The sequence below is a fragment of the Loxodonta africana genome, chromosome 22 (assembly GCF_030014295.1).
Source record: "Loxodonta africana isolate mLoxAfr1 chromosome 22, mLoxAfr1.hap2, whole genome shotgun sequence".
Lineage (NCBI taxonomy): Eukaryota > Metazoa > Chordata > Mammalia > Proboscidea > Elephantidae > Loxodonta > Loxodonta africana.
Window position 1 is genome coordinate 10,070,207 of NC_087363.1, and position 27,792 is coordinate 10,097,998.

General features: G+C 50.1%; 1 protein-coding gene across 3 annotated transcripts in view; it reads right to left on the reverse strand.

Annotated features, from left to right (window-relative positions):
* Positions 1-27,792, reverse strand: part of PTPRG (protein tyrosine phosphatase receptor type G) — an 822,569-nt gene that overhangs the window by 72,628 nt on the left and 722,149 nt on the right. For 2 of the 3 annotated variants that reach the window (XM_064274292.1, XM_064274290.1), the window contains exon 13: positions 10,513-10,645. In XM_064274292.1, the coding sequence (XP_064130362.1) occupies positions 10,513-10,645 (133 nt within the window). The remainder of the gene's footprint in view (positions 1-10,512; positions 10,646-27,792) is intronic. The other variant, XM_064274291.1, reaches the window with a different exon arrangement.

The following is a 27,792-nucleotide window of genomic DNA, read 5'->3' on the forward strand; positions in this document are numbered from 1 at the left end:
GTAACTGGACAACCTATTAGCTGTGTGGCCCTGCAAAGTCACTCCTCCTTCTGGAAATCCATCTGGGGACCTGGGTGATGCAGTCCCTGATGCCTCACCTACCACTACTGTGAGAATGAAATAATATAGTATAATGTAGGCTTTGTCCTCATCCAGCCATTACTGATGGTCATTCTTAGTGGTTATTCCCCTTGGTGATCCCTTCACAAAGGAGCCCTGGTGGCACGAAGGTTAAGATGTGCTTGGCTCCTAACCGAAAGGCTGACGGTTTGAACTCACCAGCGGCTCCATGGGAGAAAGACCCGGTGAACTGCTTCTGTAAGGACTACAGCCTTGGAAACCCTATGGGGCAGTTCTGCCCTGTCACATGGGGTCACTGGGAGTCAAAAATCAACTTGACGGCATCTGACAACAACATCCCTTCACAGTTACCTGCGTGGGAGGTTCATTCTTATTATACCTGTGTCCTCTGATTTGGTGGGGTAAGAGGGTGGCAAACACCTAGAGCGAACACAGCCCCTGCCCCAAGTGCTCAAGATGCGTCAGCTGTGAGAGCAGATGGGGAGCTGGGCACCTGGGACCACGGCAGCGCTGTGGGTCGTTGCTGCTACTGTGGGCTCTGGGGGAGCCGCTGTCCAGTGAGACACATGTGCTCACCCCTTCCTCGAACAAAAGGGGGGTCGACCCGCCAGGTGTCCCCATCTGACTTTCCATTCATGTTTATTTGCCTGAGCCTCCGTTATGCCAAGACAACCCCCACACATCTGCCATTTGCATCCTTTCATGTTTATTATGCCTTGTTTCTCATGGAGCATCTGGGGAAGAAGAAAACCACAAGGTCAACAAAACACTTGGTTTCACGAACGGCGTTCCGGATGAGGAGGCACCCACACGTGGCCACATTTCTGGAAGTCTAAAGGCGGGACTTTGAGCTGTGAGAGGAGACGCTTTTCTATCTGCCTTTGTGGACAAACTGGTGCTGACGGATTTACGGAGAATTCACAGATGGCGCCGTCACATGCTGGAGAGGGACATGGGTGTACCAGATCAGATGGACGAGTCCTGCTAACCCTAAACTTCAACAAACCTGGGTCAGAGGTTACAGCCCCCACTCAGACAGTTCCACTTTCCTGTCCCAGGATCTGTGTACTTAGGTCAGCCCCATCTGATTCTGAGAAGTACCGCTACTCCACACTTCTGGAAAGTTTTCCAAGCTAGAGTTTTGGTCAGTAAGATATGCTAAATTTGTCACTCTGTTAACTAGCACTGAGCAGCTGGGACTAAGATGGATCAAATATTATTCAACATCAAGATCTTCTCAAAGTAATGGAGCCATAACTGAGTGGGTATGTCATTATTCAGCTTCCAGAATACCAAAAGATATAGCCGGTCCCGTTAGGTTTTCTTCCACATTATTTTGGCAAATTCAAACCATAGACTGGTTTATATCTAGCCTTCCAAATCAGTTTAGCACCACCCTTGGGAAGGTGGTCATCACCTGTCAGTTTGTCATGCTGTGGTGGCTTGCGTGTGGTGATGACAGTGGAAGCCACGCTATCGGTATTTCAGATACCACCAAGGTCACACGAAGTGAACAGGTTTCAGCCGAGCTTCCAGACTAAGCCAATGAAACCGAACCTTAGCCAATGAAAGCCTATGGATTACAACAGAACACTGTCTGACTCACCTGCTTTGGACACGTCATCAGGAGAATCAATCGTTACAGAAGCGCGTCGTGTTTAGTGAAGGAGAGGGCCAACAGAGACAAGAGAAACCCTTGGTGAGACGGACTAGTGCAACAGCCACAACGACGGACTGGAACATGCTGTCAATCGTGAGGATGATGCAGGACTGGGCAAGGTTTTATTCGGTTGTACGCAGGGTCAGCACAAGTTGGAGTCGACTCAACTACAACCAGTTACTCTCTTAAGAAGGTGATGTCACAGCTGAGATACTTCCTTTTCCTGGAGTGTCTTTTTGACACATCCACGCACTAAAAAGTAGGCCACGGCAGGAAGTAAATACCTTTACACACACTAACCCTCATCTGGGCAAGATGACGTAATGGTTAAGACAGTGAGCTACGAAGCCAGATTGCCTGGATTCAAATCCAGGATCCATCAAAGATGAACACTATGACTTGGGCATGTCACCTGATCTTTCCAAGCCTCGGTTTTCTGATCTGCAAAATGGACATAATATTAATTCCTAGGATTTGTACGCTGATTAAGGGGGAATATAATCTACTAAGCACCTGTCTGGCCATGGCGACTATTCAGTAAAAGATTCTTGCCTTAATATGACATAAGAAGCCATTTCAGGGGTGAGATTTTGCCCATCCAAGAGAAAAGAGCTACCTTCAAAAGCAAGTTTTCTCAAGACCACAGGGGGAAAAAAAAATCTTTGCAACACTCACAATTCAAAGCGAATACTAACTCTTGCTCACAGGAGCTATTCTACAGAATAGCTGATAAGCTGCACATCCTAGCCCTCTGATTGGACCCCTGTGCATAATGCCTCTCCCAGCATCTACTTTAGATTATGCAAATCGAAAAGAAACCTTCCAAAAATTTTCCTCTTCTGAGTGGCAGCCAGCAGCTGTGCTGCTCTGCGTCCTTTCAGGAACGTCAGTACGTTAGTGCCATACAAACAGCTTGTCTCAGGGAGGCAGGGGATCCAGAGTCCTTGGAACGTGCTTGCTGACTGCAGCAGTGATTCAAAAGGTGCGTTTTATTACCATCTTGAGTACTTCAGCCAAGATGGCGCACTTTACACACAACTGAGTCGTTTCTTCTCTTTCCCTTTCAACAGCAACTACTAGAGCAATGGACCCCTGAATGGTATATACTGATGGCAACTCTTATAAGACACACAAAAGGATGCCATTTGCCAAAGGAGGCCAGCTGTAGCTGTTAGTTAATTTTACCTGTATTAGCAGCCTCACGGAGGAGCCTGGATGTACAAGTGGTTTGCAATGGGCTGTTCAAACCCATGCAGTGGCCCCACAGAAGAAAGGGCCAGTGATCTGCTGCCCAAGATGACAGCCAAGAAAACCCTGTGGAGCAGTTCTACTCTGTAAGGCATGGGGTCGCCACGAGTCTGGGGCCGATTTGACTGCAGCTAACAATGGCAGCTGCCCCAGAAGCCAACCTCCTGCTCAAGACCACTTTGCCTTCATTTCTTCCTAGCTTCACAGCAATTTCTGCGTTGGTTGTGGGTCTTTGTTTCCACACCTCTCCAAGGCAGATCTCTGCATGGGGCATTCAAGGGAGAACTGTAGAATCTTACCTGTCACATTTCAGCTAATAAAATTTTAAAATAAACTTCTCCCTGCAGATCCATGTTGATGCCTGTAGAAATACTGCTGAAATCATCCCCAGGGGGACTCAGTACATCTTCCAGGTCACAAAAATGGTCTGAGGCCTCTACCCATGTTTTTTTTGTTTTGGTCAAAATTGCGGCAGTGAGACTGAGTAATGACTGGGCTCCCCAAACTGTCCAGCTCGGGAAACATACTCTTAATCCAATGATGCCAACAGCTCTAGCTAGTTGAGGATACTTGGATACTTGTAGCAGTGCTGGAGCCCTGGTGGCACAGTGGTTAAGAGCTCGGCTGCTAAACAAAAAGTCAGCAGTTTGAATCTACTAGCTGCTTCTTGGAAACCCTGTGGGGCAGTTCTCCTCTGTCCTTTAGGGTCACTATGAGTAGGAATCAACTTGACAGTAACAGGTGTGGTTCTTTGGTTTGGCGGCAGTGCTAGCAGCCCTGGTGGCACAGTGGTTAAGAGTTTGGCTGCCAACCAAAAGGTCAACAGTTTAAATCCACCAGGCGCTCCTTGGAAACCCTATGGGGGAGTTCTGCCCTGTTCTACAGGGTCACTATGAGTCAGAACTGAGTCCAGGGCCACGGGTTTGTGGCAATGCTCACCAAATACCCGTGTGCTGTCCCCACCTTACGCTGAACTGAGGCTGCAGCCGTGTGACCATCTCTGGCCAACGGTGAGTTAACAGGAGTGAAGGGTCTCACTTCCAGGCCAAGAAGAGAACTGGATGCTCTCCCCATTTCTCCACTCCTGCTGCAGCAACTTAGGAGACACGTATTCCAGGAGGAGCCACAGGTGGGGGAGAGCTGCCCACTCTGTCAGACTACATTGTGGGTGAGGAACGAACCTTTGTGGCATCAAGCTGCTTGGTGTTAGGGTGTGTCTACTGCAGCAGCTAGTGAAGTCTACTCTGGTTAACACAGCTGGCTCACAACAAATGAGGCTGACCCCTGGGCTTGCATGTTGTTTCCCTGTGGGGAGCAGGGGAGGCCCTATCTTTAACCTAGTTATGTAGGACGCCCTCCTCTGGAACTGCCTTTAGGCCCATGGGCAGCATAGCTCAAACCAAGTTTATCAACTTTATAGTCACCCGTTTCCTTTTTTTGACCCCAGGGGGTTCCACTCAGTTGGTTTACCTACCCAGAAAAAAACTACCTACATTTATACTAAATTTATTCAGCAAAAGAAATTTAGTGTAAGTGTAGGTAAACCAACTGAGGAGAACCACTTGTCTCAGAAGAAGTATAGCCAGAGTGCTCCTTAGAAGCGAGAATGGTGAGACTTTATCTCACGTATGTTGAGCATGTTGTCAGGAGGGATCAGTCCCTGAAGGACATCATTCTTGGTAAAGTAGAGGGTCTGTGAAAAAGAAGACCCGCAATGACATGGATTGACACAGTGGCTGCAACAATGGGTTCAAGCATAGCAACAATTGTGAGGATGGGTTAGGACCGGGCAGTGTTCGTTCTGTTGTGCCCAGGGTCGCTATGAGTCAGAACTGACATGATGGCACCTAACAGCAACAACATACTAAATTTGGAGTCCCTGCATGGCACAAAGGGGAAGTGTTTGGCTGATAACTGAAAGGTTGACGGTTTGAGTCCACCCAGATGTGCCTTGGAAGAAAGGTCTGGCAATCTGCTTCCAAAAGATCAGCCACAGAAAACCTTCTGGAGCACAGTTCTATTCTGACACACATGGGGTAGCCAAAAGTTGGAATCGACTCGAAGGCAATTTTTAAAAAATAACTAAATTTAGCTCCAAACGAATGACTTTTAACTATTTCTAGGATGAATAGTCTGTGGAATGAACATCATTCAAAAGAATGAATTCTAAAAAAAAAATTACCATTTCAAGAATATTACTGCAAATGGTGTACAGCGACCCAATTTGATTTCATTTAAAGGAGACAGCATTCATTTAGAGCTGCATATTTGATTTTCTTTATTAAAATACGACCATATTTTTTTAAGCACATGGGACCCAGAATTGCATTCATCTTTTCTCACTAACGGTAGATATAGCAGAATACTCCAACTAATACCTGTGTCTTCACCACCTGCCAGGGCCCGTGACAAGCATTTTCCATAAAATCCAGTTACCACTGAGTCAGTTCTGACTCCTGTAGACCCCATGTGTGTCAGTGAAGAACTCTGTTCCAAAGGGTTTCCAATGGCTGATTTTTTAGAAGTAGATTGCCAGGCCTTTCTTCCAAGGTGCCTCTGGGTGGACTTGAACTATCCACCTTTCAGTTAACAGCTGAGTGTGTTAACTGTTTGCCCCACCCAGGTACTTGTGCTTAATCCTCACGTTATCCCCACTTTAAAAGTAAGCAATGGGCTCAAACATAACAAAGATGGAGATGACGCAGGACCAGGTAACACTTCATGTGTTCCTGAAGTTGCTATGAGTCAGAGCCGACTTGACACAACTAACCACAAAAACACTGGCCGACTCCATCTATTGGAATCTGCATCCAGTTGCTCTTCTGGGCCTTGATGGTCCTTTGGGAAACCCCCCCTTGTCCAGCTTCAGCCTGTGTGGTTTCGATGACATTGCCTCCCCTTCTGGGCTCCAGAGATAAGTGTAAGGCCCAGCCCTGACAAGGGTAGTCTTTCCCTCCAGGCACAGAAGCCTAAGTTCACCCTAACAGACACCATATCTTGGGACTTTCCTGGAATGTTAGAGAAGAGAAATTCTCCTTCCACTGGGGTGGTGAGATATAAGTCTAACATGGGCCAGAGCCGCCATGTGGAAAGAGAGGTCTGCCCAAGACAGAAGAGAGCACAGACTCCAGAGACTGAGAGCAAGAAAAACAGATAAAACAAGCCAAACCCAGATGTCTTATTTCCCTCCTCTGAATCCAGCTAAGCCTGAAGAGCCTTAATGTCTTAATTCCATCAATCATCAAACTTTTTTCTTGTGCCAAAGGCAGCTTGAAATGGGTTTGTGCCAATAAAGCAGATAAGGACGTTGCACATTTCTTGGTCCACAGCAGGCTTTCATCAAATGTTAGTTCCTTCTTCCTCTCTGGCCACAGAAAGTGGGTGAGCCTAACAGCAAAGCCCAAAGGACCCAGGAGTCCCAAGCTCTGTCTGACTTAGCTGAACATCAGTGGCGCTCACCTTCACAGCAGGTAGGTGGCTAAATAAGCTCATGGTTTCTAGAAAGAGGACACCCTGTGTTCAAAGCCTGGCTCTGCCACTTACTACAGGGCCCTGGACCTGTCGCTGGACTTCTGTGAACTTCCGGTCTTTTACTTGTACGGGGGGAACAACAGGAGAACCTCCCACAAGGATCTGTTGTAAGAGTCATGTGATTGGTGCCGCCCAAGTGCTCGCTCAGTGCCTGGCACACAAAAATGACTCACTGAACGACTCTTTTTCGTTCAGGGGTAGGTAGATGGACCCAGGTGGGCCAATCAGAAACAGTCCTGAGATTTTTGCTGGAACTACTTAGAACAGGAGCTGTGGTGGCACAGTGGTTAAGAGCTCGGATGCCAACCAAAAGGTTGGCTGTTTGAATCCACCAGCTACTCTTTGGAAACCCTATGTAGCAGTTCTACTCTGTCCTACAGGGTCGCTATGAGTCGGAATCGACTTGATGGCAGTGGGGTTTGGTTTGGTTTTGGACTTGGAACAAGACCCTTCATTACCACTCACAGTAGCATTACTGTACACTGGGAGTCTGGAGTTAGAAACAGAACTCAAAGACCTTGGGTTTAATTTTCTCCTGTTTCACGGACTCATTGAATTGCAGTGCCAACAACTCCAAGTGAGTATACCCAGAAACCAGGACAACTGCTGCAAAGAATCAGTCCTTGCTTACGGGAGAAACTGCCACCACAGAGGGCTGGTTTGAAGTCCCGGGTGTCAGGTCTGCTACTGGAGGAAATAATCCAGAAGGTTCTGATCTGCATCAGTGTTCTACTTGTGTCAGGTCCGTTTGCCAATCATCTCCTATCACTGCACCTCAAAAGGTGGAAGGGAAGCGCTGTTGTTTCAGCTTCAAACAGCATCGCCAGAGGGAACTATGCGTCTCATCTGCGTTTATCAATTTTCTGTGTGAGCTCCCCAGTGCTTCCTTTTTTCATATTAATAAGAAAAAAAGTTGGACAGAAAAAGGTCCTTGTCCCCTCTAGGCTGTTCTTATGCTTAACCAAGTCATCTGTCCTAATGCTGATTCAGTTTTACCTCCCTTGCTCTACAAGAATCTTCTCTTCCACGCTTGCTCTTGTGCTGCTGACATTAGGAGGCTGGTAAAAAGCTCATAGCCACAGTCTATGGGATGAAGTTTAAAGCTCTGGGAACTTTAAACCAAGCCTTTGGATATATGGTTAAGTGCTCGACTACTAGCCAAAAGGTTGGTGGTTCGAGCCCACCCAGAGGTGCCTCGGAAGACAGGCCTGGCAATCTACTTTGGAAAGGTCACAGCCTTGAAACCCTGTGGAGCACGGTGCTACTCTGCACACACGGGGTGGCCACCAGTCAGAATCGACTCGACGCCAACTAGTAACAACGACAACATAAATATATATTTAAACATGAAATATTAATGTATTATTCAACATGTGCTCTCCATTAGGACTCACTGCATTTTCACAGTTGTTGTTTTCTGAATGGAATATACATCTTTAACAGACAGATTTCAAGGCTGCCTTTACTATATTTACTGGAGCCCTGTTGCTGCAGTGGGTAAGAGCTTGGCTGCTAACCAGAAGGTTCGCAGTTTGAACCACCAGCTGCTCCTTGGAAACCCTGTGGGGCAGACCTACTCTGTCCTATAGGATCACTATGAGTCAAAATCGACTCCATGGCAATAGGTAACAATGGGTTACTGTATTTACATGGCCCTTGCAAAGACGTAAAGGAAGAGGGAGCCAAGTGGGCTTCACCTGGGGTGGAGTAAGCACAGTGTTTTGGCCTGCCTGGCATTCATGCCTCCATGGCCACATGGTCCACAGTTCTCCTTGGCCACAGTCATTCATTCAGGTGGCCCAATCAGAAACAATCCTAAGATTTTTGCTAGAACTATTTGAAAGAAGGAGCTTCTTTACACAGGGGTTGCTAAGCAAAAATTTCAAAGCCTCAGGCAACTGTGGGCTCTCTCTGCTTCCATATGGGATACCCAAACCCGCAGCCATAGAGTCGATTCTGACTCATAGCAACATCACAGGACAGAGTAGAGCTGTCCCATAGGGTTTCCAAGGAGTGACTGGTGGATTCGAACTGCTGACCTTTTGGTTAGCCGCCGAGCTCTTAACCACTGCGCCACCGGGGTGCCTCCATATGGGAGAGCCTGGGACTAAAACCACACAGAACCAAGTCTAGAGATGCAAGAGATGGACACGCAGCCCTTCCATTATTTCTACTGCTCAGTTCACCCCATGTTAGGCAGCCTCCAAGTTACCAATGGGCTTCAGAAACATACTGTTTTGTGAATCACTTTTTCCTGGAGAAGAAATGGCATAATGATGAGTATAGGGTCCTAGGCTCACCTCAAAACACCACTGCTGTGTAACCCAGCTGGTCTGGAGCACAGCTAGCACTGTCGTCACCATTGGAAGCCCTGGGAGGCCCGAGACGGCACCTTCCCTACTCACTTGTTTTAGCCAATTGGGCACAGACCTGGCGACACACAGCCAGTCAGTCAGTAAATTCTGTGGATTCCACCTTGAAAATACAGCTAGGCTCAGCGATTCCCTCCACCTGTGCTGCTCTTACCCTTACAATCCCCTCCTTCTCGGACCAGTGCAGTGTCTCCCAGCTGGTCTTTCTGCCTCTGTCCTGCTTCAGTCTATTTTTAACACAGCAGCCAAGTGATTCTGCTAAAAATGAAGTCAAATCCTAACACTCCTCTGCCCCAAACCTGACTTCGAGTAAAAGGCAAAATGTTTACAACAAATCACAAAACTGATCCAACTTCCTTCCACCTCACTTCCTCCCAACACACTCTCCCCTTACGTGCTCCGGACACTCTGTCCTGCTGGTTATTCCCGAATACGCCTGCCTGGTTCTACCTCTGGGCCTCTGCCCCCACCTCCGGGCCTTGGCATGTGCTCTTCCTTCTGCTTGGAACTCACCCCAGATGGAGCCCACTTGGCTCTCTCTTTCTCTAGATCTTTGCTCAAATAACACTTTCCAGAGAAGCCGCTGCTGACCACTCTACTTCAGACTGAACACTTAGCCCCAGCCCCAGAATGCCCCTCACCTTTCAGGATTTAGTCTTTTCCATGGTACCCTGATCATCATTTTACATATTTTTATCTTACTTATTCTAGCACATCAGCTCCGTGAGAGGACTTTTGTCTGTTTTGCTCACTGTGGTATCCACAGTGCCTGGAAGGGTGTCTGTCACATAGAAGGGCTAGAAATGAACCAAATGAATAGAAAACACGACAACTGTTTATCACTGATGGAGTTCATCAGAAAAGGGCTGAAGCCTCCTAGACTTCCTCTGGGAGCTGAAGGCAGCCATGCCGACTGAGTGGGCCAACCCACTTCCCTTAGCTGTTCCAGCTGAGATACTGCACCCAAAACAAACAAAACCCCACATAACTTCTAAACAGGCTGCAAGCCAGCTTCCCAGGGCAAGGTGGACCAGCTCAAGATGACGCTTTTATAAGGATGACTTATTATATGCCATTTTACCTTACATTTATGTTAAATGCCACATAATCTGCAAAATGTTTTCCCACCACCCAATTTAGTTTTCAGCAAAAGGCTGTAATTCTTTTTTTCCCCAGGTAAAGAGAAGTTTATTATATGGATACAGCAAAGTGGAGCATGGTCTCAGAGAAACTGGAAATGCTATGAAATGTACTAACTCATCCTGCAGGTTTAGGGACTGAAGTTCAAAGTGGAAATGGGGTTGGAAGGAAGCAAAGTAGCAGATATAGGATTTGAACCTGAGTCTCCCTGACTCCCAAGCAAAAGCCTTTGTGGCCCTAAATCTCAGAAGCTCACCATAAGAGCCTTGACCTCAAAAGTAGCTTCACCCACCATTTTCTTCCAGAGAGAGGGTCTCCCAGGTGGTGACACTAGGAACAGTCAAGCTGCCTCACCTTTCTGAATAGAGGCCACAGGCTTCTCACCCATGGGGCCGGCCCCACTCCCAGGGCAATAAGCTCCCTATAGACCCAGCCAGCACCCTCACCTGTCTGCCCTGTGAGTGGGCCTGGTATACTCACCTCCAGTAAACTAGCACAGCAATGAGAAGGATGAGGCACACGAAGGTCAAGGCTGATACCACAGTCAGAGGGATGATCCACTCCATCCTCCCTGGAGAGGGGCGGCTTAGCATTCCAGAGGTGTTCTTTTCTGCTGCAGAGAGAAACCATCCCAGTTAGAGGACAGAGGTGAGGGAGCCAGGGCGCCAGAGCGGGAGGCCAAGCTGTGCTCCAGTTCTCTGACAGGAAGGCGTGAAGCTGCCTGTTTCCACAGAACTGGGCCACTTGCTCTGGGCAGCCCTGAGACAGGAGGGGCACCGCAGCCCTCACCATTGACTCACAGCCCAGACTGGGTCTCTTCTGCAGGCTGCATGCTGTACTGCAGTGGGTGGTTTGCAGATGGGATTCAAGACGTTTTTAAAGGAGAGTTGTGCAGAAGACAGCCAGAATTGCTCCAAGAACAATGAGGAAATAGGCTCAAGTCTTAATGCAGCACCAAACTTGCCTTCTGGGAAGGGGCCAGGGTGGGACAGCCACCTGAGCACCTCTTAGGTTCACCTGGTATGGGGGGGGGATGGCACAATGGGTGTTACTAGGATCACCACCTGGGCCACCACAGCCACCTATTGTCTTTGTCTGCTTAGAATCTGTTTCCACTTCTAGTAACTGCACCCTGATTTTGCTGTGGGGAGCCATTCCTTCTCCCTAATACAGTCGTGGTAAGACAACCATCCAAGTGAGGGGCTCCCCACTGCCCTGGGAATCAAGCTAGGACATGGGCACTCACACTGGAATCTGAATTTCAACTCAAAGACTGAAGGACAGCTCACCAACCAGCTCCACCAGCTACCCCTGCACCAGTTCCCACCACTAGACCCCCCAAGGTCCTGTTTATTCTCAAGTCTGGCTCTTAGATTTTCCTCCAATCAAATCACTTACCCCAATCCTCCCAAAAGCTCCAACGCAACCAAAGGCTGTGGGGACCATCGTCTTGGGGAACATCTAGCTCAACTGGTGTAACAGAGTTTATAAAAAAAATGTCCTATACTCAGTACATGGAAGGTCAGCTCAACTGGACTGGACCAAAAGCAAAGAAGTTTCCGGGATAAACTGAATGCCTCAAAGGTCAGCGGAGCAAGGGTGGGGGTTTGGGGACCATGGTTTAAGGGGACTTCTAAGTCAATTGGCAAAATAATTCTATTATGAAAACATTCTGAATCCCACTTTGAAACGTGGCGTCTGGGGTCTAAAATGCTAACAAGTGGCCATCTAAGATGCATCAATTGGTCTCAACCCACCTGCATCAAAGAATGAAGAACACCAAGGTCACACGATAACTATGAGCCCAAGAGACAGAAAGGGCCACATGAACCAGAGACTTACATCATCCTGAGACCAGAAGAACTAGTTGGTGCCTGGCCACAACCGATGACTGCCCTGACAGGGAGCACAACAGAGAACCCTGAGGGAGCAGGAGATCAGTGGGATGCAGACCCCAAATCCTCACAAAAAGACCATACTTAATGGTCTGACTGAGACTAGAGGAATCCCGGCGGTCATGGTCCCCAAACCTTCTGTTGGCCCAGGACAGGAACCTTTCCCGAAGACAATTCATCAGACATGGAAGGGACTGGACAGTGGCTAGGAGAGAGATGCTGATGAAGAGTGAGCTAATTATATCAGGTGGACACTTAAGACTGTGTTGGCATCTCCTGTCTGGAGGGGGGATGGGAGGGTAGAGAGGGTGGGAAGCTGGCAAAATTGTCATGAAAGGAGAGACTGGAAGGTCTGACTCATTAGGGGGAGAGCAAGTGGGAGTATGGAGTAAGGTGTATATGAACTTATATGTGACAGACTGACTTGATTTGTAAACGTTCACTTGAAGCTCAATAAAAATTAAAAAAACAAAAAAAATGTCCTACATTCTACTTTGGTGAGTAGTGTCTGGGGTCCTAAAAGCCTGTGTGCAGCCATCTAGGATAATCTACTGGTCTCACCCCTTCAGGAGCAAGGAAGAATGAAGAAAACTAAAGACACAAGGGAAAGATTAGTCCAAAAGACTTATGGACCACATGTTCCACGGCCTCCACCAGACTGAGTCCAATACAACTAGATGGTGCCCGGCTACCACCACTGACTGCCCTGATAGGGATCATAATAGAGGGTCCCAGACAGAGCTGGAGAAAAATGTAGAACAAAATTCTAACTCACAAAAATAGGCCAGACTTACTGACCTGACAGAGACTGGAGAAACCCTGAGAGTATGACCCCCAGACACCCTTTCAGCTCACTCATGAAGTCACTCCTAAGGTTCACCTTCAGCCAAAGATTGGACAGGCCCATAAAATAAAATGAGACTAAAGGGGCACATCAGCCCAGGGACAAGGACTAGAAGGCAGGAGGGGATAGGAAAGCTGGTAATAGGGAACCTAAGGTTGAGAAGGGAGAGTGTTGACATGACGTGGGGTTGTTAACCAATGTCATACAACAATGTGTGTTGAATGAGAAGCTAGTTTGTTCTGTAAACCTTCATCTAAAGTACAAAAAAAAAAAAAAAAATTAAAAAAAAAAACAAAGACACGAAGCCAGGCCTTACCCTGCTCCCTGGTACCCCTCTTCCCCCAAACCAATCAAAAAACCAAACCTGTTGTCGTCAAGTTGATTCCAACTCATAGCAAGCAACCCTATATACAGGACAGAGAAGAACTGCCCCTTAGGGTCTCCAGGGCTGTAAATCTTTACCGACACAGACTGCTACATCTTTCGCCTGTGGAACAGCTGGTGGGTTTGAACCACTGACCTTTCAGTTAGCAGCCGAGTGCTTAACCACTGTGCCAGCAGGGCTCCTTCCCTGGCACACAACTGCCTTTAACAGCAGCCACAAAGGACAGGTAGGAGGGGTACATTTGCTCAGCAGTTGAGGATTCTCTGGTCAGCCGAGGATGACTCTTACCCGGGCAGCTCCTCTACCGCTCTCAGGCCCCAGTATCTGCAGCAGCCCCAGGAGCCCCAGCAGGAGAACCTACCCTCCCTGGTCCTGTGGGGTGGGTGCCTGGAAACCTCCAGCTGGCCCTGGAGCTCAGCTGCAGCATGGGGCTGGAACCAGTAGAGGTGCACGGAGGCAGTGATGGTTGCAGGCAAGGACAAAACCAAGGTTAGCTGTGACCGCAGGGAGAAGCCCCTTTAAAAATCCCCAGGCTGGCGGCAGGCCCACTTGTCTTCAGCAAGGATTCCTCCTGCTGTGCAGAAAGGAGGCCAGCACGCAGCCAGCCAGTGTCCCTAGGTCGCTCGACAGGACAGACTAAGTGCACAGCTAATCAAGCTGGGTTTCCCAGTACCAGAAGGTGGGCTGAGCAGGAAGAATTAGCTTTGGGACCAGACTTTTAAAGAGGCTGGGCTCCCGGCTGAGGAAGGGGGCACAGGGCCTTTACCAGGTCTTCTCCATGTGGCTTCCATTGTCACCTCCACTGCCCCAAACACAGACACCTGAAGCAGGTAGGGCAGAATTAATCCCAGCTCACAGAGGCTGGCAGGTGAAGCGTGCACCAATTAAAAACCACAACTGAGCACCTGACCGTTCACAAAGTGCCTTCCTACCCCCCAAACTATTGCCCTGACATTAGCTTTAAACCTTAAAGCAAAAATATCCCCTGAAGTCGGCTTAAAACCAAACAACTGTTTAAGCTTTACTAGTAAAGAGTGTCTGCCTTGAGCACTGTGCTCTTTTAAGGTCTACCTACATAGGATCACACTGACAACAGCAACTCAAAAAATTACACGGGAGCCTCAGGGGGCAGTTGAGTTTATGGTAACGGGGAGGAACAACTCGGAAAAGGAGGGTGAGAATGTTGCCACAACTGGAAGAATGCAATCAATGTCACTGAATTGTACGTGTAGAAACAGTTGAAATGGTGTATGTTTTCCTGTGTATATTCTCAAGAAAAACAACCAAAAAATGAAAAAGTTTTTTAAAAAAGTTCCTTTCTAGCTGCTGCAGCCCAGGGCTTCAAACTGGTTCCTTCCAGTCCAAACCCCTGCTGAGAATTTGCATTTCTGGCAGGTAGCAGCCCTGGTGGTGCAGTGGTTAGGAGCTCAGGCTGCTAACCAAAAGGTCAGCAGTTCTAATGCACCAGCCACTGCTTGGAAACCCTATGGGGCAGTTCTACTCTGTCCTATAGGGTTGCTATTTGAGTCGGAATCAACTCGATGACAATGGGTTTGATTTTTGTTTTTTTTCCCCCCAGGAAGTTATACATAAGAATCACCTGGGGATCTTGTTAAAATGTAGACTCTGATTCAGTGTATCTGGGTTGGAAATGCAAATTTTCAGCAGGGCTTCTACTGGAATGAGCCAGTTGGAAGCCCTGCTCCAGTCATTCTCTGGACCCCCTGCTCCCACATTCTTTCATCAGATTTTGTTTGATGGGTATTTGCCACGCCCCTACTGCACGACCAGCACGGAGCTGGGGGGAGGAGCAGAGCGGTGCATCAGACAGGACCCATGCCTGTGCCCACGGGTAGGGGTCATGACAGAGACAGGTGGCCACCTGAACAGGTAACTAGAATAAAATGAATGTGACACCAGGAGAAGGACAATGGCTGCAGGAAAATAGCATCCTAGCCCGGGAGTGTGGACACACTCCTCGAGAAGGCTGAAAGAGAGTCAGCCAGGCCAAGTGCCAGGAAAAAAGTGCATCCATACAGAGAGCTCTGTAAAAACCTCCAGGGGCAGCATATAGAGAACGAGGGGAACATGACAGAGCATCAGAAGCCAGATCAGCCAGGGCCTTGAGGGGGAATTAGTTCTGGAGTCCTGGTGGCACACTTGTTCGGCGTTCGGCTGCTAACCAAAAGGTCTGCAGTTTGAATCCACCAGTCACTCCTTGGAAACCCTACGGGCAGTTCTACTCTGTCCTAAAGGGCTGCTATGAGTTGGAATTGACTCAATGGGCAATAGGTTAAGTTTAGATTTAGCGATAAGGGCATTGAACCACTGTGGGGCTTCAAGCACTGGCAGACAAGGACCAGGCATGCGCTCTTTCCCTCAACACAATGTTTTTATTGCAAAGCTTGGGAGACCAGCCAGAAGAACGAGAGGCAACCGAGAACAGTTTTTGCAAGGCTCCAGCAGAGGGCAGCCTAACCATACAATTATCTGGCTGGTGATGGGAGAATCTCAAAGATCTGAAAACCCACTGCCGCTGAGTGGACTCATAAAGACCCTATAGGACAGAGTACAGCTGCCCCACAGGGCTTCCAAGGCTGTAAATTTTTACAGAAGCAGACTGCCACATCCTTCTCCAGGGGAGTGGCTGGTGGGTTTGAACTGCAGACCTTCCGGTTAGCAGCTGAGTGCTCGAACCACTGTACCACCAGGGCTCCTTGAAGACCTGAAGGTCCTGTTAACGGAAAATGTCAGGAGGGTTGATGGCATAGGCCACATGTCCAGTTAATTCAGTGTCCACCATGGAAGGGCCCTGAGTAATGGAGGAACTCCCAGTAACTTACTTCTCTCCCCACGTCCTGACAAAATATTCTTGCCTGTGCTCCTTGACGTGGGCAGATGGGAGTGACGGGGTGGAATGGAAGCTCTGAGTCCCACTCGTCCTAAAGAACTAGCGAGGACTACTGGCCAAATAGCCACTCACACTGGTATTTCGGAACAGCCATAGGAAATACCACCATCACTACCCACTGTATCGCTACCATTACATCACCACCCTCCGCATCACCACTGTCACCGCCCACCGCATCACCACCCACTGCATCACCATCACCACTACCACTATCACCACCCACCGCATCACCACTGTCACCGCCCACTGCATCACCACCCACTGCATCACCATGACCACTACCACTATCACGACCCACCGCATCACCACTGTCACCATCCACCGCATCGCCACCGTCACCGCCCACTGCATCACCACCCACTGCATCACCATCACCACTACCACTATCACCACCCACTGCATCACCACTGTCACCACCTACTGCATCACCACCATCGCCACTACCACTGTCACCACCCACCGCATCACCGTCACCACCCACCGCATCGCCACCGTCACCGCGCACTGCATCACCACTGCCACCACCTACTGCATCACCATCACCACTACCACTGTCACTGCCCACCGCATCACCACCCACTGCATCACCATCACCACTACCACCACCCACTGCATCACCACTGTCACCATCCACCGCATCACCACCGTCACCGTGCACTGCATCACCGTCACCGCGCACTGCATCACCGTCACCGCGCACTGCATCACCACTGTCACCACCTACTGCATCACCATCACCACTACCACTGACACCACCCACCGCATCACCACCGTCACCGCCCACCGCATCGCCACCATCACCGCCCACTGCATCACCACTGTCACCACCTACTGCATCACCACCATCACCACTACCACCGTCACCGCCCACTGCATCACCACCGTCACCACTACCACCATCACCACTCCCACTGTCACCACCCACTGCATCACCACCATCACCACTACCACCGTCACCACCCACTGCATCACCACCGTCACCACTACCACCATCACCATGACCACTGTCACCACCCACTGCATCACCATCACCACCCACATCACCACTGTCACCACTACCACTGTCACCACCCACTGCATCACCACTGTCACCACCCACTGCATCACCATCACCACCCACATCACCACTGTCACCACTACCAGTCACCACCCACTGCATCACCACCGTCACCACTACCACCATCACCATGACCACTGTCACCACCCACTGCATCACCACCATCACCGTCACCACCCACTGCATCACCACCGTCACCACTACCACCATCACCATGACCACTGTCACCACCCACTGCATCACCACTGTCACCACCCACTGCATCACCACCATCGCCACTACCACTGTCACCACCCACCGCATCACCGTCACCACCCACCGCATCGCCACCGTCACCGCGCACTGCATCACCACTGCCACCACCTACTGCATCACCATCACCACTACCACTGTCACTGCCCACCGCATCACCACCCACTGCATCACCATCACCACTACCACCACCCACTGCATCACCACTGTCACCATCCACCGCATCACCACCGTCACCGTGCACTGCATCACCGTCACCGTGCACTGCATCACCGTCACCGCGCACTGCATCACCACTGTCACCACCTACTGCATCACCATCACCACTACCACTGACACCACCCACCGCATCACCACCGTCACCGCCCACCGCATCGCCACCATCACCGCCCACTGCATCACCACTGTCACCACCTACTGCATCACCACCATCACCACTACCACCGTCACCGCCCACTGCATCACCACCGTCACCACTACCACCATCACCACTCCCACTGTCACCACCCACTGCATCACCACCATCACCACTACCACCGTCACCACCCACTGCATCACCACCGTCACCACTACCACCATCACCATGACCACTGTCACCACCCACTGCATCACCACTGTCACCACCCACTGAATCACCATCACCACCCACATCACCACTGTCACCACTACCACTGTCACCACCCACTGCATCACCATCACCACCCACATCACCACTGTCACCACTACCAGTCACCACCCACTGCATCACCACCGTCACCACTACCACCATCACCATGACCACTGTCACCACCCACTGCATCACCACCATCACCGTCACCACCCACTGCATCACCACCGTCACCACTACCACCATCACCATGACCACTGTCACCACCCACTGCATCACCACTGTCACCACCCACTGCATCACCACCGTCACCACTACCACTGTCACCACCCACTGCATCACCACTGTCACCACCCACTGCATCACCATCACCACCCACATCACCACTGTCACCACTATCAGTCACCACCCACTGCATCACCACCGTCACCACTACCACCATCACCACTCCCACTGTCACCACCCACTGCATCACCACCATCACCACTACCACCGTCACCACCCACTGCATCACCACCGTCACCACTACCACCATCACCATGACCACTGTCACCACCCACTGCATCACCACTGTCACCACCCACTGCATCACCATCACCACCCACATCAGCACTGTCACCACTACCACTGTCACCACCCACTGCATCACCACTGTCACCACCCACTGCATCACCATCACCACCCACATCACCACTGTCACCACTACCAGTCACCACCCACTGCATCACCACCGTCACCACTACCACCATCACCACTCCCACTGTCACCACCCACTGCATCACCACCATCACCACTACCACCGTCACCACCCACTGCATCACCACCGTCACCACTACCACCATCACCACGACCACTGTCACCACCCACTGCATCACCACTGTCACCACCCACTGCATCACCATCACCACCCACATCACCACTGTCACCACTACCAGTCACCACCCACTGCATCACCACCGTCACCACTACCACCATCACCACTCCCACCGTCACCACCCACTACATCACCATCACCACCCACATCACCACTGTCACCACTACCACAGTCACCACCCACTGCATCACCGTCACCGCCCACCGCATCACCACCGTCACCACTACCACCATCACCACTACCACCGTCACCACCCACTGTGTCACCACTGTCACCGTCCACCGCATCACCACCGTCACTGTCCACCGCATCACCACTGTCACCACCCACTGCGTCACTACTACCACCATCACCACTACCACCGTCACCACCCACTGCATCACCACTGTCACCGCCCACCGCATCGCCACCGTCACCGCGCACTGCATCACCACTGCCACCACCTACTGCATCACCACCATCACCACTACCACTGTCACCGCCCACCGCATCACCACCCACTGCATCACCATCACCACTACCACCACCCACTGCATCACCACTGTCACCATCCACCGCATCGCCACCGTCACCGTGCACTGCATCACCGTCACCGCGCACTGCATCACCACTGTCACCACGCACTGCATCACCACCGTCACTGCCCACTGCATCACCACTGTCACCGCCCACCGTATCACCATTGTCACCACCCACTGCTTCACCACTACCACCATCACCACCCACTGCATCACCATTGTCACCATCCACCGCATCACCACCGTCACTGTCCACCGCATCACCACTGTCACCGCCCACTGCATCACCACTGTCACCACCCACTGTGTCACTACTACCACCATCACCACTACCACCGTTACCACCCACTGCATCACCACCGTCACTGCCCACCGCATCACCACTGTCACCGCCCACCGCATCACCACTGTCACCACCCACTGCGTCATTACTTCCACCATCACCACTACCACCGTCACCACCCACTGCATCACCACTGTCACCGTCCACCGCATCACCACTGTCACCGTCCACCGCATCACCACTGTCACCACCCACTGCGTCGCCACTACCACCATCACCACTACCACCGTCACCACCCACTGCATCACCACTGTCACCGTCCACCGCATCACCACCATCACTGTCCACCACTTCACCACTGTCACCACCCACTGCATCACCACCGTCACTGCCCACTGCATCACCACTGTCACCACCCACCGCATCACCACTGTCACCACCCACTGCTTCACCACTACCACCATCACCGACTGCATCACCATTGTCACCGTCCACCGCATCACCACTGTCACTGCCCACTGCATCACCACTGTCACCACCTACTGCATCACCATCACCACTACCACTGTCACCACCCACTGCATCACCACCGTCACTGCCCACTGCATCACCACTGACACCGCCCACCGCATCACCATTGTCACCACCCACTGCGTCACCACTACCACCGTCACCACCCACTGCATCACCACTGTCACCACCTACTGCATCACCACCATCGCCACTACCACTGTCACCACCCACTGCATCACCACCGTCACTGCCCACCACATTGCCGCTGTCACCGCCCACTGCATCACCACTGTCACCACCTACTGCATCACCATCACCACTACCACTGTCACCACCCACTGCATCACCACCGTCACTGTCCACCGCATCGCCACTGTCACCGCCCACTGCATCACCACTGTCACCACCTACTGCATCACCATCACCACTACCACTGTCACCACCCACTGCATCACCACTGTCACCACCTACTGCATCACCATCACCACTACCACTGTCACCACCCACTGCATCACCACCATCACTGCCCACCACATTGCCACTGTCACCGCCCACTGCATCACCACTGTCACCACCTACTGCATCACCATCACCACTACCACTGTCACCACCCACTGCATCACCACCGTCACTGCCCACTGCATCACCACTGTCACCGCCCACCGCATCACCATTGTCACCACCCACTGCGTCACCACTACCACCGTCACCACCCACTGCATCACCACTACCACCGTCACCACCCACTGCATCACCACCATCACCACTACCACAGTCACCACCCACTGAATCAACACCGTCACCACCCACCGCATCACCACCATCACCCTCCTCTCTCTCACCACCACCATAAGCACCTTCCTCCTCCTCAGCTTCCTAGCACAGCACCAGGCAGAGGGTGAGCGCTAATCGGGAGCCTGCTGAATCTCAATTCTCCCCGTAACATCTAAGAGCATAGTGGCAATCACACAGAACGTGGATTGTGCACAGGGCGCTGCCTGTGATGGGATTGCTGGTGAAAAGCTAGAGCCTCTGTTTGTCCGGAGACAAGGCTGCACCTCTTCTTGTTGTGCTTCAGAAGAAATGCTTGTCCTGCAGCCTGACTCCATCTGTGACCCAGCAGGCCCTCAAAGGAGAAACATAATAAAACAGAAAACTACTAGGGACCCACGACCTGCTGTGTTTGCTGAGTAGACCCCCTCGTCCTCCTGTGCCCTTAGTCCCCCGACAATCTACCCCATGCCAAGGCCTCCAGAGAGTTGAACAGACCACGTGCTACAAGGGTGCGGCCCTGCACTTCGGTGTTGCCAGACCTGTGTACACATTCTGGCTCAGGCCTTTCTCACTGTGTGACTCTGGGTAGGTGACTGCCCATCTCTGAGCCTCTGCCCCTCTTATGTCAAAGGGGGACATATGGTGATGCTCACCTCTCAGGGGAGTTCCAGGGACTGAATGAGATAATTTATGGGAAGCAGGACCAGCTACATAATTTGCAGCACCTGATGCCAGAGGAAAACACAGGGCCCCTTGTTTAAAACTTATTAAGAATTTCAAGATGGCGGCAGCAGAGCATTAAGCCAAGCACCAGCTGACGCTCATGAAGCTGGTCCCGGTCAGCTAAGCATTAAGCCCAGCGTCTGACACAGAGGAGATGTCCAGGAAGTATTCATTCCTCTCTTCCTTTCAACTGAACCAAACACCAGTGTTGACAGTGTGATAAAATCACATGTTCCCAACTGTTAAGAGTAGCTCAATTTTACTCAAAGCTTCACTGGTCACCCAGTTGCTTCCAGAAGGGTCCAGCAGAACCTGGCCGCCCAGTTACTGGAAGGCTTGCTGCCCTCTCTGATGCCCAATCCCTGACACCATGATAAATATAGGACCTCTTGGTTAACGTAGCTCCTCCCACCTCCATCTCTGGTTCATCTAAATGGTTTGGTTTTCTCGCAGGACTAACTGTTCAGTTCTTGCCACCCACGGGTTGTGAACTGGCAGCCTACAGATGTTTTGGGTTTGGCACCGCCCCCCCGCAACCAAGTAATTTTCTTTAAATTGTGAGTTGGCTGCCAACATTTAGTAAGTGGTAGAATTCACATAAAAATCAGCAATGAAAGCTTCTACAGGAAATGCTGAAGGCTGGTCACAGAGGCCTGAATTCCCACTTGCAAACATCAGCTGGAGCTCAGTAGCACGCTCTCGCAGACAGCAAGTCTCACCAGCTTGCTGGAGTCCACACTGCTTCCTCTCGTCACAGCCAAACCTGTTTCCCTGACCCTGACTCCTGCTGGTAGCTCACTCTGTGTGCCATTCAGTTCATTCCCACTCATAACGACTCCATGTGACAGAGTAGAACTGCCCATAGAGTTTTCTAGGCAGTAATCTTTACAGAAAGGGCCCTGGTGGAGCAGTGGTTGAGCGTTAGCTGCTAATCCAAAGGTCAGCAGTTCAAACCCACCAGCTGCTCCAAGAGAGAAAGATGTGACAGCCTGCTTGTGTTAAGTTTTCTGCCTTGGAAACCCTATGGGGCAGTTCTACTCTGTCCTATAGGGTTGCTATGAGCTGGAACTGACTCTAAAACAACAGGTTTGGTTTTTGTAATCTTTATGGGAGCAGATTGCCAGGTGGATAGTGGGTTCAAACTGCCAACCTTTTGGTTAACAGCCGAGCACTTAACTACCAACTTCTGGTTAGCAACCGAGTGCTTAACTACTGCTCCACTAGGGCATGATGGGATTCCAACCCAATGAATCCAGTGGAACAACACTAACTTGAACCTTTGTAAAAGGCCTTATAATCCAAAGCAAAAATCACAATATTAAACTCCTGACCGTAGTCCTGTTATGACTAACTTGGCTCAAGAGAAGAGTCTGTTTCTGTACGAGCCAGCTTTCCTCAATTCAGTGTTTTCAGAGGGGTTTCACTTTTTGATGAATTAGAAATTAACCATGCTGGTGCTTAACCTAGATGACACAGTCCCTCCTCCAGCAAACACAGACCTTTTCACACTCTTCCCAAAGATGTTCTTGTTGGACTTCGTGTAAGAGGACTTCGCGTAAGAGGACAGACGTTGGAAGAGAGGTATCAGCCTGCCCCAAGGATGCAGCGGGCAGACAAAGCGCTGGGAGGGGAAGACAGGAGGTGAGCCAGGGCCTGGGCCCCTAGACCAGCCCCCTTCAGAACGACTTCCAAATGAAACTGCAGTGAGATGCTAACTAGCCCTCCAGAAAGGAGGGAGGAAGGAGGGAAGGTTTAACGACCTCCCCGGCCTGTCTTCCAGTTTTTATTTCAGCAGCCAGTAGAATCTGAGTAAAGTGCCTCCTTTCTGCTTTTTAAAAAATTAAAAAAAAAAAAAGAAAGAAAAGAAAAACAGTTTTCAGTGGCATATGTCATCACTGAATTAATGCTGTTTGCCTTTTACTGGCTTGGCTCTCATCCCAGTAGAAGCAAATAGACATGGAGTACAATGTACTATAAATGTTACAGGCAGCAATACGTCAGATGGACCCATTGGAATCGCTTCCTACACTACAGTAAGGGCTCAGCTTCCGCTACAGGACTCGAGCCCCTATGCTGTCAAGACTAAAAGTGGCTTGGATACAAGAGATCACAACCTGGACTAGGGAAAAGCAAGGTCTTTGGAGCCTTGGTGGCACAGTGGTTAAGAACTTGGCTGCTAACCAAAAGGTTAGCAGTTCAAATCCACCAGCCGCTCATTGGAAACCCTACAGGGGCAGTTCTACTCTGTCCTATAGGGTCACTGTGAGTCAGAACTGACTTGATGGCAACGGGTTACTAGGTTTTCTTCTTCTGCAGCCCTGGTGGTGCAGTGGTTCAAGAGTTTGACCACTAATTAACAGGTCTGCAGTTCCAATCTACCAGCTTCTCCTTGGAAACCCTATGGGGCAGTTCTCTGTCTTACAGAGTTGCTATGAGTCAGAATAGACTCAACGGCAATGGGTTTGGTTTTTTTTTTTTTTTTTCCTCCTTCAAGTAGGATGGAGAGAAGGATGACTAGCACTCGTGAGTCCGTAGCCCGTCCCCACTACGGCAACCTGACTGTGTGTTCTGACTTAACACCACTCACTACAAACCAGCCGTGTCTGTGAATGAAGATAGCTCCTTTGTTAGTGTCACAAAATCTGCCTTCATGTTTCTGAAGTCCTTATGTAGCCTGAACTCCTGCTGCAGAGGGATGATGGTTTGTTGGTTACATGTAAATGGGTTTTCCTGCAACGGGGCACTAATTCCGCATTCCCATCACCACATCTGAGCTGGGTTACGGCATCATTTGTTTCTGTTTTTATCATGGCCTGGCGTTCTCGTGCATAAGTGCTCCCTCACTAGTCACAAAGGGCTTACTGAAGCAGACTCAGACAATGGGATGGCAGTCTGTAATCCCTATTTCCATTAGGTGTTGGAAACTTGAGGGCTTTTGATAAATACCAATTTAATTCCAAGTCCCATAAATACAGCCAGTCTTAACCTACCAAACTGCCACCAGAGACACTTATTTGCAATATCACATGGTCCTGAAATCAGTCAGAGACAACGCTGTATCCTGTCTTACAACAAGAACGCTGCCACCTGCAACCTGAGTTCTGAACCCCAGCCTCCCTGGGAACTCATGTGTCTTTGGTGGCATCTGGTTTTCCACACAGTCCGTCCTGGCTAACAGTTCAGAAATCACCAGGTAGGGACAAAGACTTCCAAAGACCCAGACACTTTCATTGAGGAAACCAAACCAAATTGGTGGCTGTATAACCCCTTCAAACCACCCCATATTAGCTCTACCCACTGTCCAGACAGATGGCAGCCCAGAGCTGGGAAAAGCAATGAGGAATTATAGACGAAACATCTCCCCAGAAAGGTATCTGACTAACAACACTAGACTTGGCTGAAAACTGCTTCTGGTGGTCCATAAAAGTGTCTGGTGTCATTATCTTTACATGAAATGTACTAAATTTAAGGGAGTACCACCAGACAGCTGCATATCCCGTTTATGGCTTCTGCCCTGTGCTCATGAACCTGTCCTGTTACTTACTTTCGTCTTTAAGTCAACTGCCACTCTCTCCTCAAGTAAGTCTTTAGAAGTCCCCGGGTGGTACAAACGGTTAATATGCTCGGCTGCTAACTAAAAGGTTGATGGTTCCAGTCCACCCAGAGGTGCCTTGGAAGAAAGGCCAGGTGAGGTACTTCCCAAAACCCAGCCACTGAAAGCCTTATGGAGCACAGTTCTCCTCTGACACACGTGAGGTTGCCATGAGTTGAAGCTGAGTCCATCATGGTTGGTTAAACTTCTGTAAAAAGGTAACTATATATCAATACCATAAATCATTGTTTTTCAAACTACGAACATTTGCACTGGGAAATTTGGGCTGGATAATCCTCTGTTGTGGGGGCTGTCCCCGACCCCCTACCCAGTAGATGCCAGTAACATACCTGCCCCCTAGTTGGGGCAATCAAAAATGTCTGCAGACATTGCCAGATGTCCTTTCTGTGTGTGTGTGGCGGCGGGGGGGGGGGGGTGTCACAAATCACCCCTGGTTGAGAACCCCTGCCATAAATGGAAAACTGTCGTTGTAGGTACCGTGGAGTCGATTTCCACTCACAGCAACCCCCTGTAACAGAGCAGAACTGCCTCATACAGTTTCCTAGGCTGTGTGTGATCTTTATGGGAGCATATCAACAGGTCTTTCTCCCATAGAGCTGCTGGGTGAGTTCAAACCTCAGGCCTTTCAGTTGGCAGCCGAGCTCGTAACTGTTGCACCACCAGGGCTCTTTAAATGGAAGAATAGTGTATTAAAAAAAAAAAAAAAAACTCACACGCACGTGAAAATAAACACTGAGTTAGTACTGAATGTTTCATTGGCATCACCTCACGCTGCCCACTCTGAGGAGGGCCCAGGCTGAGGGGTTCAGTCTCTGGACCATGGCATCCGTCTGTTTCAGCCCTGTCTTTGCCAGGTGCTGTGTGACCCTGGGCACCTTCCTGAACCTTCTGAGCACCTTCCTGAACCTCCCGAGCCTTGGTTTCCTCACTGGTGTGTGTCACGGCAACAAGACAGCACAGCCCTTAGCACAGCCCACAGCGCAGCCCTCAGCACAGCCCACGGCACAGCCCACGGCACAGCCCTCGGGGGACTGTTACAGGAGTTAGCACAGGCACAGCCAGCAAACAGGTGCTGGCTGGTGATGTTGTTATTGCTTCTATAAACCCAAGGCTCTGAGGCCGGCTTCCTTAGAGCCAGAAAGTTCCAGAGAGACACCACAGGGATAGCTACTACTCACAGTGTCTAAAACGATGTTATCAAAATATCAAAGGAATTCGAACAAGATTTTTGGAGATTCTTGTAAAAATATAACATAATTTGTAACTTTAAACGTTACAGCTTCTTCGGAAGCTGTATCAAATAACTAAGTACTGACTAAAAATGATTCTGTTTACTTATTGCAAAAAAAAAAAACGATAAGTGGGCAAGAGATTTAAACAAAAGCAGTGGGGTGGCTGGAGCTTAGTGCCACCCCCTCTGGCCCCAAGCACGACAACACCCCCAACTAGAATGCAGAGGTACACTTTTTTCCATAAAGGGCCAGACAGTAAATATATTTGACTTTACAGGCCACACGTGATCTCTATTTGCTTCTTTTATTCTTTGTTTCTATAAACCATTCTCAGCTTGTGGGCTGCACAAAAGCAGGCTGTGGGCTGGATTTGGTCTGTAGGCTGTAGTTTGCCGACCCCTGGACTGAACCATCGCCTCGGCCCCTGGCTCCTGGCTGACCCAGAGGAGGCAGTCGGCAAGCTCTCAGTGAAGGAGTGTTTATATCCTAGGGTCCTGAGTAAGATTTGATCCAAAAACAGTGTCCCTTATTAAAGAAACACAAACGGAGAACTCCAGTGTTCTATGGCAAGTTCACAGACTATGCCCGCCCTGGCGTGCTTTCGCGAGGGTGTGTGTCCATCAGACCGCCCCAAGCAGGCTTTATTGCACCAGATGGCTTCTGGGTCTGCCTCCACGTTCAGGTTGTGGTTCCTCAGGGAGGGACCATGTTGCATTTCCGCACAACACAGATCCCCTGAGGGCTTTGTATTAGGTAGGTGCTGGAAAACAGCTAAAACCAAACCAGTTGCCGTCGAGTGGATTCTGACTAATAGGGTTGCGGTGAGTTGGAATTGACTGAACAGCAAGGGTTTGGTTTGATTACGGTTTAGAAAAAGGCCTGATGAATGAGAGGGTGATTGCATACATGTCTCCAATCCTTCCAGCAAGCATCCAGAGCAGCTGGGGCTATAGCAACCATCACAACCAAAGCAAAAACCAAACCTGCTGCCGTCGAGTTTGACTCATAGCGACCCTGTCATCACAACAGTAGAGGCCAAATACCAATGGTCCCTACCCAGTCCAGGGATGTGTTTAGTTTGACATAAGCAAAAAAAAAAAAAAATTCATTTTAATAATTTGAACTCATTTAAAACTTGGGGGAATAGTGCACAAACCTGATTTCTGGCTCACAAAGCATTCTCACTGGCAACAACCAGCTAAAGCTGAGTACGGCTGCCTGTTTTAGAAAGGACACATGTTCCCTAATTTGCTGCAGTCCCCATCACTCCTTAATGCAC